Here is a 16125-nt window from a genome sequence, read left to right as displayed (position 1 = left end):
ATGATGTTCAGTGGATTCTCCAGGTGGGGCGAAATCCTTTCGGGGCGGAGACGTAGGTCCCAGCGTATTATCTTCCGTCGTGGCTTATTATTCAATAGGTCGCTGTTTAAATATTAATTCGTCCCGACGGTTTAATAATTCGCCCCAATGGTTAATTTTCGTCGGGGCTATATATGAATCCGTCGGCGTTCGCGACGTATTTTATAATAGGTCGCGGCGGTTTGATAATAATTCGCCTCGACGGTTTATTTTTCGTCGGCGTATTACAACTCGTCGTGACGTATTAATTAATACGTCGAAAGGGTGCATGCTGCCTTTCCCCGTGGAGAACCTGCAGGGCAGCAGGCCTTTTTACGCGCGCATCGTGCCTGGCGATCGGCGCACCACCGCGTGCGCCTCGCCGGTCCAAAAAAAGAAAAGAGGAAGAAGAAGGATAGGGGGGGTGGAAAGGGGGGGGGGGGTAAGAAGACAGGGAGGGAGAGAAAAAATGCGACCGCCCTCTTCAAGAGGCAAGCAAGAAGTTAGAGTTAACTATATTCTCGCACCTATACAGTCTGAGCGCTTGTGCTCCTATCCATGTGCCTCCCACCCCATGTGGACCCTTGGGGGGGGGGGGGGGGGGTCCCTTTGCACTTTGTGTAGAAGCTGCGTATAGCCTCATACTGAAAAAAATACTATTTTACACACAGCGCAAGGCAATGTGATTACGATCGTCCTTCTGGGGGGGGTCCCTGGCCAACACAATAGATAACCTACAAGGACATATGAATTTATATACAAGGCTATATTAATTTAGCCGATCATCAAAGCTCACCGCGCTCGTATAGCGCATTGACAGGTCTGTCTGTCTGTCTGTCTGTCTGTCTGTCTGTGTCTCAATGACTCGCCTTAGGCGGAAAATATAGACTACAAGTACTTTATTAAAGTAATCGCACTCAGACAGAGTATAGGCCTAAAAGAGTGAGTTCTCGCATTGCGTTCTGTGCGTCGTAGCGCATGAAGATAGACAGATAGGGTTGGGGGGGGTAGTTTGACAACAGCGGCTGACACATGTTCATTGATGATGATTAATAGGCCTACTGTATGCTACTGTGCTGCTGGATCGTCGATAAATGGACTATGCGCTCTTTGCATGTGCACGGCAGATGGGGGGAGAGAGAGAGAGAGAGAGAGAGAGAGAGAGAGAGAGAGAGAAAGAGAGAGAGAGAGAGAGAGAGCGCAGATAGCGAGAGAGAGCGCAGAAAGAGAGAACGAGAGAGAGAGAGAGAGAGAGAGAGAGCGCAGAGAGAGAGAGAGAGCGCGCAGAGAGAGAGAGCAAGAGAGAGAGAGAGAGAGAGAGAGATAAATGCGCTCTGTTCATATAGGCAAGGGCAGAAGGTTCCTATAACGACAGTGGGTGCCCACCTTAGAGTAGCCTATATATTTTAAGGCACCCGCAACTTATTATTATTGGCTTATTATTTTGCCAGCGGGTGCTTCGGCTCTTGCGCACCCGCGGAGTTGACGCCGTTGTCTATAGGCCTACGTGCCAGGATGACAGGTGTCTTGAATGTGTGAATGCAGCCCAGTAAGGGCATATGTCGACCCCACCCGCTCACCACTGCCCCACTCCCTCCTGGTGCTGCGGCCATCTTGGTAATGGGACTGATCGTCACCTGAGTGAGGGGTATGATGTTGGGAGACCCGAAACCCTGATGACCTTGGGATACATCACTGAGGATACGTCCCAGGTGCAACCATGTATGTATGTATTTTGTTATACTGTAGTTATTCTATTTATAGTGACTCATAGGAATAGACTACGTGACAAATGAGCATTTGCGCCTGTCGTAGACATGCGCAGAGCAAGTTCAGTCAGGGAACCTCAGTCAGCGAGCCGGCCGTTAATTGGGCCACCGCAGCATCAGGCTCTCATCCACATGATTCACTCAGCCAATCACACGCTCACCCAATCTCTCATACCGGCTACTTTAACCGAAGGTTTTGTATTCATCCTCCTGCTTGCTTGCTTGCTGCTGCTTTTTTGTATACTGTGCGCTGCTGTATACAAAGTGCTCACCCACCTCCACCCCAGCTACCACCTGTCGTTTTGGATCTACTGTTTAGGTACGGGGGATTCAGAGTCCCTATGGTCGGGACTGATGCGCTTGACCTGAGTACCTAAAAAGCAGATCCAATACATCGCCAAACCATAATAAATATATTGCATTGATTATCCTATATCAATAAATATATATATATTACATCCTCCTTGAGTTGTCTGACTGAACCAGGAATAGTCTGGTGACCACCGGAGAGACAGGTGGCAGCCGGAAAGTAGACGGCACCCGGGAGCAGTATGGGTTGGCGCCCCAGCCTGTGTCTTCCGTGACGAAGAAGCCCAACAAACCCACGGTGAGGCCTTTAGGAGGGCCATTCAAGCCTCAAGCGGAGCCTGCGGCACCACCAAGGGCAAGGTGGAGCCTGCGGAACCGTTGCGGCTTGAGAATCCACCATTCTTGAATAAAGTGCCTGGTGCTGGGAGTCTGGTGCAACGCACAGGGCCTGACCTAGTGAGAGCAGGAGTGGACCTGGTGAGACGTAGGAGGGGCCCAGACAGGAGTCAACCCACAGAGCCTAGTCCTTCCACGCGCCAGAATGTTACCTCCCAGTCCCTGCAGAGTAGTTCAGGCCCTGGTTTTTCCATAATGGGACTGATCGAGGGTAGCTACTGGGACGTAAGTCGGGACCCCGGCTGGGTCACCTGAGTGAGGGGTATGATGTTGGGAGACCCGAAACCCCGATAACCTTGGGATACATCACTGAGGATACGTCCCAGGTGCATCCATGTATGTATGTATTTTGTTATAATATGTATTCACAGTGTGGGAGCAACTACTGCAAATGCCCGGTCGCCCTTAGTTACCAGTTTAGTCGCCGGTATTTTCAAAAGGCCCTTCTGAAGACCGGAGTGATCTTGAATTAGTTTTTGGAAGCACAAGGTCTGTGATGTAGAGAGGGGCCAGCCCGTGTAATGCCTTATATGTGGTTAAAATAATTTTGAAGTTGATTTAGGATTTGACGGGTAACCAATGAAATGCAGCGACCGGTAATACCTGTGGGGCAGTGTCCACTGTCCATGTAGGATATAGTCCAGAGCCAAAGAAAGGGTGATTTTTGACTGAATGTGGTTCCGTCCGTAAACGTTTATTTTTCTCTACTGGTTCTTGTAGCTTGGGGTCACCTCTAAATAATTCAGATGTGCCCGGTGATTTAGAGATATGAAGACAATGAATAATATTGGCAAGTAAAAAACATATTTTAGAAATGCTTTTATTCTAGGTTGTTGATTATACATTTAAATATATAGCATGAAACAAATGCAATTATTTAAAAATAAATACAAATTGCAATCTTAAATATAAATGAATCACACTTGTGTGAAGTGAGGGGCACTCTTATCGTCATACATCATCATACATTTTTGATTATATGCACTTTGTCCTATACGCCAGTGGTTCGCAAAGTGGGGTCCAGGGACCCCCAGAGGTCCTTGGGGGAGTTCCAGGGGGTACCCAGCTAAATCATAGTTTGGAACCAAATGGACCCTTATGGGTCTTTAACTCTGAGAGTGTACAAGTGTACACCATTTGTACACTCTCAGTTAAATTAACATTGATTATGCAATATAAATTGGGGTCCCAGAGACAGAAAGGCCATTAAATGGGGGATCCGTGGACTAATGCATGTCAAACTGGGGGGTCCTTGAAAATCACTGCTAGAGCCGTAAAACACTTCTCTTAGGGGGTCCCTGCATGGTATGTCTTTTCAAATGGGGGTCCGCGGGCTAATTAGTTATCAATTTGGGGGTACATGACAAAGTGTGGGAACCACTGCTATACGCAACTGCCAGCGGCCTTTCGAGGTGTCCATCGGCCTTTCTATAAGTGCAGGGATGGCCCCTTGAGATGCAGCATCTCATTTCCGAGAGGGTCCCGTATAACAAACACCAACAGGATACATAGATACACAACAGTATAGAAATATAGAGATCCGGTTGTGCAGAGCCCCAGATCCGTCACAGATTAATACTACCTGAATTTGCAATCTGCGTATTGCAAATAGCCTACGGTACTTCAAAATGTTCTCTCGCACATCAAATCAAAGTAAAATGATGAATTGCGCAGTTCAGTATTGACGTCACTTGAACAATTGCCCAAGTTGCTCAAGCAATGGCCCAACCACTTTCCCAACCATTGGCGCAACCAATGGCGCTAGCCCTAACCCTAATGGCCCAAACAATGGCCCAGCGATAAACACTGCAGCACCTGCAGCGGCCTGTTCGTACCACTGTCTGTCCTGCTGTGCCTCCTCCTGCTGCTGTCTCAAGAGAATAGAGGCCTGATATTGAAGCTCCCGTTCCGCCTCCTTGCTAGCAGCTTTCCCCTTTTGTGCCTTAAGATCCTGAAAGAACACATAAGCAGGCACATTACACAACAGACAACACCATATAAATAAATAAAAACCACGTCCAACGTCCGACAATAAGCAAGGACATTGAATCATGCACGTAACTAGATTGTATGTGATGTGTATGTGAAGATCCAAGAGGATAGAACGTTCCATAAACTATTCATATGGTCACTCACAGCCATCAGCTTCTCGTGCTCTCCTCTCCTGGTCTCCTCGTCTCTCTTGCTCTTCACCTTGAGCTGGTTCAGAACCTCCTCTAAGGTCTTCTCCTGATCGGCAATCCTCCTCAGCAGTTCCTCATGTTGCTCCGCCGTGGCCCGTTTCTCTCTCTCTGACTCGTCCCGCTTTCTCTTCTCCTCTGTGGGAAACCAGAAAGAGTGAACCGTTAAATAAAAAAGAGTCAGAAAAAACGTGTTCACAAATCGCACAAAGTCATAATTACTGACAGATCTGAAAGAAAATGGTTGCTTGAAAACCAAAGCTGCAACCATTCATGATTATTTTAGGTGTATTTATTTTTTATGCTGTGTTCCCTATGTAATGTTATGGAAATGTATTCCACTGTTTGCCTGTCTGTTTTCCGTTTTGTGTTTCTTGTGAGGACTGTGGATGAAAATGAGCAACTGTGCTATATCCGGTGTATTTACGTCCATGTGAAGTCCATTAATATGCATTGTCCTGTCCAAATAAACAAATAAAGCACAAGCACACCCATGTCCATATATCAGCCAAGTAAAATAAAAACTAGAGTAATAATAATATTATTACTCTAGTAGATCTGAAAATTGCAGATCTACAAGCTCACAACGAGTCGTGTGAGCTTGTATATCGGCTTGTATATATTTTTGAGGGGCGCTAGCCCCTCCTATACACAGGCTTAATGTTGGTCTTTAGTTCAATGTAACTTGTTTTGTAAAAGCCATTGACAATGAAGGGAGAATTTACGTCATAATGTGTCATTTACGTCATATTGTCTCTTTATTGTTAATGTCGTTTAATGTTTGTGTTGGCACAGTTTGTTTTACATCACTATTACATCACCTAATGAACATGAGTTAGACCTTAATATATTAGCGCCCCTCACTTCACAGTTCACACGGGTGTGATTTTTTACCTTCTGCTCTCCGCTGTGCCTCCGAGAGGTCATTATCTGCTACCAGCAAGGCCTTGCCGATGATCGCCTTCTCATCCAGGTATGTCTTCAGCACCTCCTCAGCCTGACACACACACACACACACACACACATTTCAGGTTGAATGAGGTGAATAGTCTTCATCGACAGATTCATGGGTGTGTTCTCTCACCACTCAATTATGTTGTTTGTTTTGTTTTTTACAGATGACACACTAAGTAAGTAATATAACAAGTCAATATTACATATCATCACTGTCGGACGAAAACCTATTTTTAAAGGTATATTCAGTGATTTCACTTAATTCAAATATCACTTATTTTTTTGTTTTGTTGTGATAATCCTCTCTACTATAGAGTGTGCTGACCATATAAGGAGTTCCTCCCTGTCCCCAGTTAACCCCTGGGGTCAAAAAAACGTAGGTTTCGTTTTTGGCTATCCTAAATGGATGAAAGGCTTTGTCTCCTAGCCCAAAACGAAACCTATAAGGTATTTTGAGTGAAATCACTGAATATACCTTTAAATACATATAAATCAATGCTATGTTTTTCTTGTTTTTTCCATTTCCTGAAAAGTTTATATTTTGGAGATGGTTTCTGCCTGATAGAAGAATATACAATATAACATAGGCTAAGCCTAGGTTCTCAAACTGTTTGAGCTTCAGTTCTCCCTTTCCCTGATTTCTGAATCCAAGTAAAACTTATTAACTTCAGATCTGAAGTTGGCTTGGCAGGAATCTAACATACCTTGACTCCTCTGCCTTCTGCACGTCTGTATGTATCGGTCAGCATATGGAGGTCCTGGAGGAACCTCTTGTATCCTCCGGGGGCAGCGTAGAGCCCAGTCACCAGTGTCTCCTCCAGAGGTCCAAAGACCTGTTTGATGATTTGTTCACACGCCTTCCTGGACTCGTCGACGTTCTTCTCACAGATCTCATTATATTTCGTCTGAAGTGCGATCTGTAAGAGGTCGAAATATTTATTTATATTCCTAAATGGGTTCATTTGTAGTGTGTGCACCGTGTGCTCCAGCATGTATTGTCTATCTTAAGTTATTGTGTTTTACTGGTCAAGTAGATTATTCTTGAGGGGCCATGACTGAATTGTTTACCAAAAACGTGCGAACTGAGCGGTGAGGCACACAGACAGACAGACAGACATAGCCATTTAAAGGAGCGTAACACATACAAGCGGTAAGGGCTCCCATAGTGAGACAACAGACAGAAATGATCAAGAACAAATGAGTACTATAGACGAATAACAGTAACTATAGGCGAATAACATTTTAAGTCCAAATTCTATTCTGACCCCTCCACGAAAAGGCCTCGTTGTCCTTATCCATCATTTATACATTATGAATAATTAGTGTACTCAAATGGGGAAAGCAGTAGTTAAACAACTGTTTCAAAAAAGGGACCTAAAAGCTGGTGTCTTAAAAATGTTGCAAATGGGGATGGAGACACTTAATTCTGAGAATAATGGATGGCACATACCACAAGCTTCTTCTGATATTCTTGCTTGTCGTCTCTGAAAGAACGTTTCATGAAAAGTGCCAGGGCCACTTTCTCACTGGATGCATGGATTGCAGACAGCTCCTCCAGGGTCTTGGTGGGGAAGCATACCGACTGCATTCTCTGTCCATAGAGGACCCGGGCCTGCTCCACCGCTTTAGCGTTCTCCATCTCAGCCAGTGCCAGCACAGCATTTTCCAGACAGGGCACCTTTCCACCACGGATGGCTTCCACGTATGTCTCTGCCAGTCGACCGAGCACTGCGGAAGGAAGACCAATTCAGCACGTGTGTTCCACTAGTAATGATAGTTCAGAGATTGGAATCATTAACATCTGATATATTTTGTATACTTCAAGTTAAACAATGACATGAATCGGTATTGAAAAGGTTCTGGGATAAAACATACGTTAAAAAACAAAAAAGAGGCACCATGGCAATTATAATCCAAATGCCACGAATCCTTCAAAAAATATAGCAAAAGAAAAATATTTGGCCATATGACTCAGGCCTATATTCTTGGCAATAAACACAAAGTGAGCACACTGCACAGGTATTATCCACTATTTCAATCCCTCAAAACGCTGTTGACTGACAGAAATGCCACACACCCAGTGGCTGCAGTGTAACTTTATTTAAATGCACTTACTTTTGCCAGTCACCCTTATGCCATTCCCCACAGTCTTGGTCTGAGACTTGGTGTAGATGTGTTGAGTGAACTTTTTGGCTTGTTCAACAAAGTCTGGATCCAGGTCGGCGTCAGTCTTTTTCGACATTGCTTGCATTATGTTAGGCTTGCCCGGCCTCTCAAACACAAAACATGAGCGAGGCCAGAAGAATTTACGAAGGCAGGCACGGGGAAAGTTGTACTTCTCATCTTGACCTTTGACAAAACGAAACGCATACAGAACACAATAACTTTTAGTGTAAAGAAAAGAGCTTCTGATGCCCATAGTTCAATTGTATTCAAATAATGTTCAGCAGTTCATGAAACCTTTTTCCTCCTTGAGACCGTGTTCCAGGTACTCGTCTGCGGTTACGGTTTTCCCGCCTATCTCCAGTTTGAGACAGAAATCTCGCACGGTCCACACAAAGGAGGGCAGGACTCGTACAAATGTACGGTCATCCTCCTCCTCATCCTTACTGGACTTCATTGAGATGTGCTTTGTCAGTTCTGTCACATAATGAAGGTTCTCTAAGGATCTGTTATCAATGGTGCCCATGCTGTTGTAGACCAGGGTGCTGCTGAGCAGTACCGCCATGGCAAAGATCGAGTTGTCATGGTTCGTATTTCCCTGAAACCAAAATAAAATGTGATGTGTTAGTTAAATTACTCTGACACTCTGATCACATCTAGTTCATAGTTTGCCACCATTCAATCTGCCAGGCTTGGATCCAGCTGCCATGACTGCACTGAGTCCACTCCTGACTGATACATCATGATCAGTCAAGGGTCATGATGATATCATGTATCATGATGATACATCATCATGACCCTTAGAGAGAATGTGTACTGCATGCCTAATAACGTCCCAAAACTCTGTCACATTGCCAATCCCTTCCTGTAATAGCGTAATTAAAAGCAACGTGATTTGAACGTGCAACAAAATAGTGTCTCACCAGGTTAATGTCTCCCAGTCCCTCTGTGTCCAGCAGTACCAGCGTGCAGTCAGCCCTCTTGGGGTGACGCACACACCACATCCAGATGCCCTTTGTCTTGGACTCCACGGCGGCTCCCAGGGGGAATCCTTGAGGATGGAATATGGGATAACACCAAAGCAAATTTCATAAAAAAAACAACTAGACCAGGGGTGGGCAGCTTTTACAATGGAGAGGGCCGCTATAGTTCCACACTCACTCCAGAGGGCCACATTGCATATTACTGTCGTATTAAAAAAAATAGCCTATCTACAAGCTCAAAACGCGTCACACTGCAACGCATTTTGAGCTTGTAGATCAGCAATTTTTCTTTTTTATTTAAATACTGAATAATGTTTTTTCTATGTTTTAATTGGAATCCTGAAAAGTAACCTTTTTATTTAATCTCAAATGCATTGAAAGCAACATAGATCCTTGCCAGAGTACTATGTGAGTGAGCACATGCACTAGTAATGATCTGAACTAGGATGTTCTATTTTGTGGACTTTTTGGATCACATACACAGTACTGTATCATTCATGATGTATCTTAATGAAAATGCTCACCTTTGTTTCCCCCAGCCAGCTTGTTCATAAGGTAGGACTTTCCGGTTCGGTACAGGCCCACTATTGACACCACGACCACTTTCTGCTCAATCTGCTCTAAAATCTTCAGGGCACTGGGAACCACACGCAGTTTCCCATCGCTGCTCTCTATCAGACATACTGGCTCTTTCATTGGCATTGCCATGATGGTCACTGCTAGAGGGGAAAAAACATAGAGCGACATGAGGATAATATGTACACTGTTAACTAAAGGATGATGGTATTAATGCTTTATTTTAAAGGGGATTATAGGGGAACATCAAACATGTTATTGCAACACACATGGGTCGTGGGCTGGCTGTCAGGATCCATTGAAGGACTAACTATAAAATAAAATAAATGAAAAAGCCATAAAACTCAAAAAGCAAAAGCAGCAAAAAAGTTAGCACTAACCAATAATGATGATACAGAGAGAGAGAGAGTGAGAGAGAGAGAGAGAGAGAGAGGGGGGGGGGGGGTGGAGGGGCATTATTTACAACATGCACAGCAGCACATATACTCCCTATACCACTGTTTCCAAAACAATGGGCCTGGGCCCATTTTTGGCTCACAGTATAGTAGCAAGTTAAAACATAAACACATCGTAACAAATGGTGAAATTAGCAGATCTACAAGCTCATAAAACCTCACATCGGGACACGTTGTGTGCGTGTAGATTTACTATTTTCACTATTAAATTACAGCTTAAAGTGATAATGTTTAAATGCATTTTTGTTTTCCCAGGGAGAGACACAACATTTATCTTTTTGGGCTTGAGAGAAAACCTTTTGGGAATCCCTGTCTTCTAGTGCTAAGAGTGGGACTTCTTAACATTTTAAATGATCAACACATTTTCAAAGCACCATACATTGATACAATTGTTAATGTGTCCTGCTGCCTGCAGACATGACCGATTCACAAGAGATAACAAATCAGCCCTGTAAGTATTAATGATCAGATAAGTTCCAACATGTAATAATAAGCTATGCTTTCTGGTCTAACAAGTGCAATACAAGTGGTCTCATTATCTTACCTGATTCAGTATTGAAATCCTGGTGCGGGTCTAGAGAGACAGGGGAAGTATTAAGACAGGCTATGAAGCTTAATCACCAAGGACTGCATGCATCTCACTGACTCTGTTTGTCCTTTTATACAGTGTCTGACCAACAGAGGCTTATAGCCAGCTATAGGGGGCAGTCCCCCGCCCAGTTTAATGAATGACCCAGTGGTGATTGATTTAATTGAATTGATTGATTGACTTATTGAGTGAGTGGTGGGAAGTAACTATAAGTACTTTGAGCTATACACTGATTGATTAACTTGAGCACTTCAATTTTTTTATACTTTTAACTTTCACTCCACTACAACTTCAGAGGCACATATTTTACGTTTACTCCAATTATTATTTGAAAACTTTAGTTACTACCGGTATATTTACCTTTTTGATTTTGATTATCATTACAAAACATACATTAACTGAAATTTCACCAAATCATAACTCCTCTGTATACAACATACAGCAAGAACAATACAGCAACACAAAACAAACCAATAAGGACATAATGCACAAACCGGGCCTACATCATACATTTTGTCAACTTGTGAAATGGTTGGAAATGGAACATTCTGCAAAATAAAAATACTTTTACTGTCGGTACTTCAAGTATACCAACATCACTACAATTGCACGGACCATACTTAGGTTAGACTCCCTGGAGGGAGGGAAGCTCACCTCCAATTATACACTGGGCTGCTTTCACTACCCTCTGTAGTGCCCTCTGCTGGCGGACAGTGCAGCTCCGTACCACACGATGGTTCCACCCGTTAGGAATGGATGCTCTCGATGGTGCAGTTATAGAACGACCTCAGGATACGGGGGCTGACCTTGAACTTTTTCAAGCGCCGTACACATACACAACACATATGAGCATATAAAAAAAGCATTGCTTTACAAATTACAACACAGATACAGTGGTTTCCTTCTCAGAGTGTCTCTGGATTCACCATTAACTAAGGTCACATTCTCACCTAATACTTAGACTCGATGCGAATGGGCGGAGATGTTCGGATTCTTGCATATTTAATTTGCGCAGCAAGGAAACGCAGCAGGGAATATTATCAATGTGTTCAATTCATAAACTATAGCCTACCTACAGTACCTACACAGTGAAATCTATGGTGTTAAAATGACAGTATACTCATAATGTGCATGTGTCATGCTCTCTCTCTCTATCTCTCTCTCTCTCTCTCTCTCCCTCCGCACGCACTGTTCATTTGGGCATAGAGGCACAGAGCTCAGCGCACTGAGCACAGACAGAAAAAGTCCCTGGCCTAAGTCCCCACACACTGACAGCACTCCATGTTTACGGCACGCACAGACAGACAGAATATTCTGTAGGCTACACTGCAGTGTTTTCCTTAAGCAATTGATTAATGTACTCATCCTCATTTCGACCATGGGCTTCGGTCTTCTCATTCGACCACGTCTATCTATCCACGGTAACGGGACATCTTTGTGCTGCGTAAAATATGCCTTCTCCGTCTCCAACTGTGGTTAGCTCCTCACCCGCCACATTGTTTGCTTCATTTCCTTTATTTGCTGCGGATTGCATTCACACCTGCACCGAATCGTAATCAAGTGCGATTGGAAGCGAAGCGAAACCCTCGTTTTTGGTCGGAGTAGAATGCGGTTCTTTGATGCACATTAGGATTCGAATGACGTTTTAATCACAGTAAAGCTTTCTGGTGTGAAGGTCACCTAATTCACAGTTTATCACGATGTATATGGATGTATATCATGGTATCCAGTGGTGGAATATAAGTAACCAAGTACATTTACTTAAGTACTGTACTTATAAGTAAACTCAAGTAAAAGTAAACTTTGAGATATTTTACTTTACTTGAGTATTTCCAATGTCCAATACCTTTACTTCTGCGCCACTACATCTCAGATCGAAATATTGTATAGGCTTACTTTTACTCCATTACATTTATTTGAAAACTTTAGTTACTTGTTCCTTTGTACTGTTTGTAGATTTGATTATTATTACAAAAACATACAGTAACCACTTCATCTCTATATTCGGCCATTTGAAAATAGAATACAAGCTCACAATTGATTGATTGATTGATTGATTCATTAACAGTTTGCAGAATTACAGTACATGTCAAGTACAACTCAATACAAAAACTGTTAACAGTGAGTGGACGACACCATAAAGCATTACACTTGTTTACAATAGGGCCCACCATTTTCATTTCATCAAAAACATTTAGAGACGTACGAATATACAAACTATATAGTCAACAAGAAATCATCATAGGAGGTAAAAAGGGAAAAGAAACATGAGGGGAAACAGGGGTGGGTGGGGGATTCAGATTTTACGGGGGCCAGTTTCAAATTGCAGTCGTCCGTAGGTGCCCTTTGAGAGCAGTTTTGAAGGAGTCAAGGGATTTGCATGTCTTAATGACTGTTCGTAGGGCGTTCCACATTTTGGTGGAATAAGAGCGAAATTAATTTAATCCCTTGTTTGTGCCGAATCTGGGCTTGCACATGGTTTGTTGAACTCCCTCTGGTGTTGTGGGTGTGGACTTCGTTGACATTAAGAAAGTATTTAGACAGGTACATTGGTAACTTGGTGGTGTAGCGAATCTTGTGGACCAGACCCATTGCAAGGTGCTGTACTCTGTCGTCAACCCTAAGCCAAGCCTGTCAAAGTGGGCAGGGGTGAGGTGGGTTCGGGGAGTGAGGCCAAGTAGTAGCCTGACCAGTTTGTTTTGCGAAGTCTGGAGCCTTGTTTTAAAGGCCTTAGAGGTGCTGTGGTACCAGGAGGTGCAAGCGTAGTCGAAGAAACCTTGTACGAGGGCTCCTGTTAAGGTCTTCAAGGTGTTTTTGTTGACCAGTGAGGAGATCCTGTATAGGAATCCTGTTCTTTGGTTGACCTTTTTGATTACGTTGGTGGCCATTTTATCACCAGAAAGATTTGCCTCCAGGATGGAACCTAGGTAGGTAATTTCATCTTTTCGTGTGATAATATTGTCACCCACTCCCATTGCCAATACATTTGTACTTTCACTCAAGTACCTTTTGAATTATGGACTTTCACTTGTAACAGAGTATTTATATATTGCACTTGCAGTATTGATACTTTTACCTAAGTAAAACATTTGAGTACTTTTTCCACCATTGATTGATTGATTGAAATTTGTATTTCACAGTATGCAGAATGGGTACATTTCAAACGAAAGCAAAAGTCAACACAAAACATTATAAAGCGTTAGTTACACTTGTCCACCATTTTCAATTCTGTGTTGCATACAAGGCCGCTGGGCCGCAAGACAAATATCAGTGCGAACTGACAATAAAGTACTATATCATATAATATCATATCATATCATATCATATCATATCATATCATATCATATCATATCATATCATATCATATCATATCATATCATATCATATCATAAAAAACAGGAAATCATCATATAAAGGAATTCAAGTAAAAAGAGGGGGAAAAGGGGATGGGGGAGGACTCAGACTTCACGGGGGCCATTGTTGCAGCCGTCCGTAGCTGCCCTTTGAGAGCGGTTTTGAAGGAGTCATGGGATTCACATGTCTTAATGGCTGTTGGTAGGGCCTTCCACATTTTTGGTGGCACCACTGATGGTATCACTCATCCACAGACGCATACTAATGGATATTATAAGCAATCCTGCTGTGATAGGATTATAGGACATCAAAAACAGAACACTTAAAGACTATATAAAATCAGTGTGTGATTCCTCCACTGTCTACATTGAGTGACCTCGTTACATAGACATTGATTACTTGGATAACTGCTTTAGTACTGATGCATCACCTTGTAAATCGCTCTGCATTAAGAGAATCTGCTAAATGCCTAAATCGTAGAAACACTAGCAATAACATACAAAAAGAACAATTAGGCTACCTTAAAAAAACTTTTGACAAAATTGTAAGTTGTAGAAACACTGTAAAACAGAGCAATTACCTTTAAACACTTTTGGAAGAAAATAAATAAATAATTAAGTTGTTAATTTTAGAAACATTTACAAAAAGAGCAATTACAACTTTTAAAAAACAGCTATTTGTGAGCAAAAGTTTGCAAAGGTTTATCCCAAGCTATAATCTTTCCGATGTGGATAGACTAACTATTTGTTTTTGATCTGATTGATTGATTCATTGAAGTATTTATTAACAGTTTGCAGAATTACAGTACATTTCAAGGACAACTCAATACACAAACTGTTAATGTGGACGACAACATAAAGCATTACACTTGTCACCATTTTTAATTCATCAGAACATTTGGAGACGTACAAATTTACACTTCTATAATCCAAAAACAGGAAATCATCATAAAAGGGGGTAAACTGAAGAAAATAAAACATAGACATTGAGGGGAAGAGGGGTGGGGTGGGGTGAGGGGGCTGATTCAGACTGAACATGCACAATTCTTATGGTTTTGAAAGTTGAGTTGCATTGGCATCGAAATATACTTAAAGTACCAACAGTAAAGGTATTTTTATTTTGCAGAATGTTCCATTTCCAACCATTTCACAAGTTGCCAAAATGTATGATGTAGGTCCGGTTTGTGCATTATGTCCTTATTGTTTGTTTTGTGTTGCTGTATTGTTCTTGCTGTATGTTGCACCCTGAGGACTCCCTTGAAAACGAGTTATGATTTGGTGAAATTTCAAAACAAATAAAATATGAAAAAGTATTTTTGCATCGCAATTTGCAAAAAGCTATAGTATTGGGCTGAAGTTGTTAATGTATGTTTTGTAATGATAATCAAAATCAAAAAGGTAAATATATAGTCACGATATCTGTCTGTAGTGTACTCATATTGTGTACTTGTGTTCATAGTGTTTCTTGTCTGCTCCATTTGTTGTTACCTGCCTTGTCTCACCAGTCTGCATTGTAATTCACCTGTGTCCTGTAACCTGTTTAGTGTCAGCCAATCATGTGTTGATTGTAGTTATGTTGCACCTGTGTCTAGTTGTCTCCACCAGGCCGAAGGCATGTGGGGAGAGTATGTTTTGCACTCCGTCCGTCCGTGTGTCCGTCCGTGTGTGTGTGTGTGTGTGTGTGTGTGTGTGTGTCCGTCCGTCCGTGAGGAGCTAATCTCGGCCACCGTTAACCCGGTCGATGCCAAATTTTGCACACACACTCCCTGGATGCCAACGATGAACCTCTGCCCCAAACTTTCCACAACGGCCTGTTATAGCGCCACCAGGAGGCCGCTTTGTGCTAAACAAGTTTTTGCACAGTACACCTACAGATTTTGTCCAAACATCACGCAAATTGGTACACAGTCTCTCTACAGCCATTCAACCAAACCGGTCTTTCACATTTCTCAGACTCCATCCTGATTGGCTAAGATTGGCTTCCAAAGTTCACAGGAGTGCTCAGTTTCAAACAAAATGCTGCAAATCATTAACACATCGCGGGATTTCCGTGAAATTGTGCACCCACATTCCCACTAGGCCGAGGACGAAATGCCACATGAACAATTTCAACTCAGCCTCAAGGTGGCGCTATAACTGGCCGAAAACTGTTTTTACCTCTAACTGCACGGATCTGTGGATAACTTTGTATGCCAACTCCCTAGAGGCCAAGGAAAAACCTTTGCCTGGAATTTTTCACATCTGCTCTTTATAGCGCCACCAGGAGGCCGACATATGTAAAACACATTTTCTATTATTACTCCTTCAGATTTTATCCTGTTATAGCGCCACCATGAGGCCACAACCTGACCTGCCCTGGTGGAGACCTGTGCCGATTGGC

The 16125-nt window shown here is 42.8% G+C and overlaps 1 protein-coding gene across 1 annotated transcript; it reads right to left on the bottom strand.

The window, feature by feature from the left end:
• Positions 1–3196: 3196 nt before the first annotated feature.
• Positions 3197–9468, bottom strand: LOC310856571 (guanylate-binding protein 1-like; the record flags this gene model as incomplete). Its single annotated transcript, XM_083762040.1, has 10 exons — positions 3197–3225; positions 4308–4443; positions 4629–4810; positions 5567–5669; positions 6331–6543; positions 7077–7354; positions 7742–7975; positions 8105–8387; positions 8713–8840; positions 9297–9468. The coding sequence occupies 10 exons, from the start codon at positions 9466–9468 to the stop codon at positions 3197–3199; spliced, it is 1758 nt and encodes a 585-aa protein (XP_083618166.1).
• Positions 9469–16125: the final 6657 nt, after the last annotated feature.

This window comes from Protomyctophum parallelum (genome assembly GCF_964188405.1).
Source record: "Protomyctophum parallelum genome assembly, chromosome: 3".
Lineage (NCBI taxonomy): Eukaryota > Metazoa > Chordata > Actinopteri > Myctophiformes > Myctophidae > Protomyctophum > Protomyctophum parallelum.
This window is presented reverse-complemented; position numbering and strand designations above follow the sequence as displayed.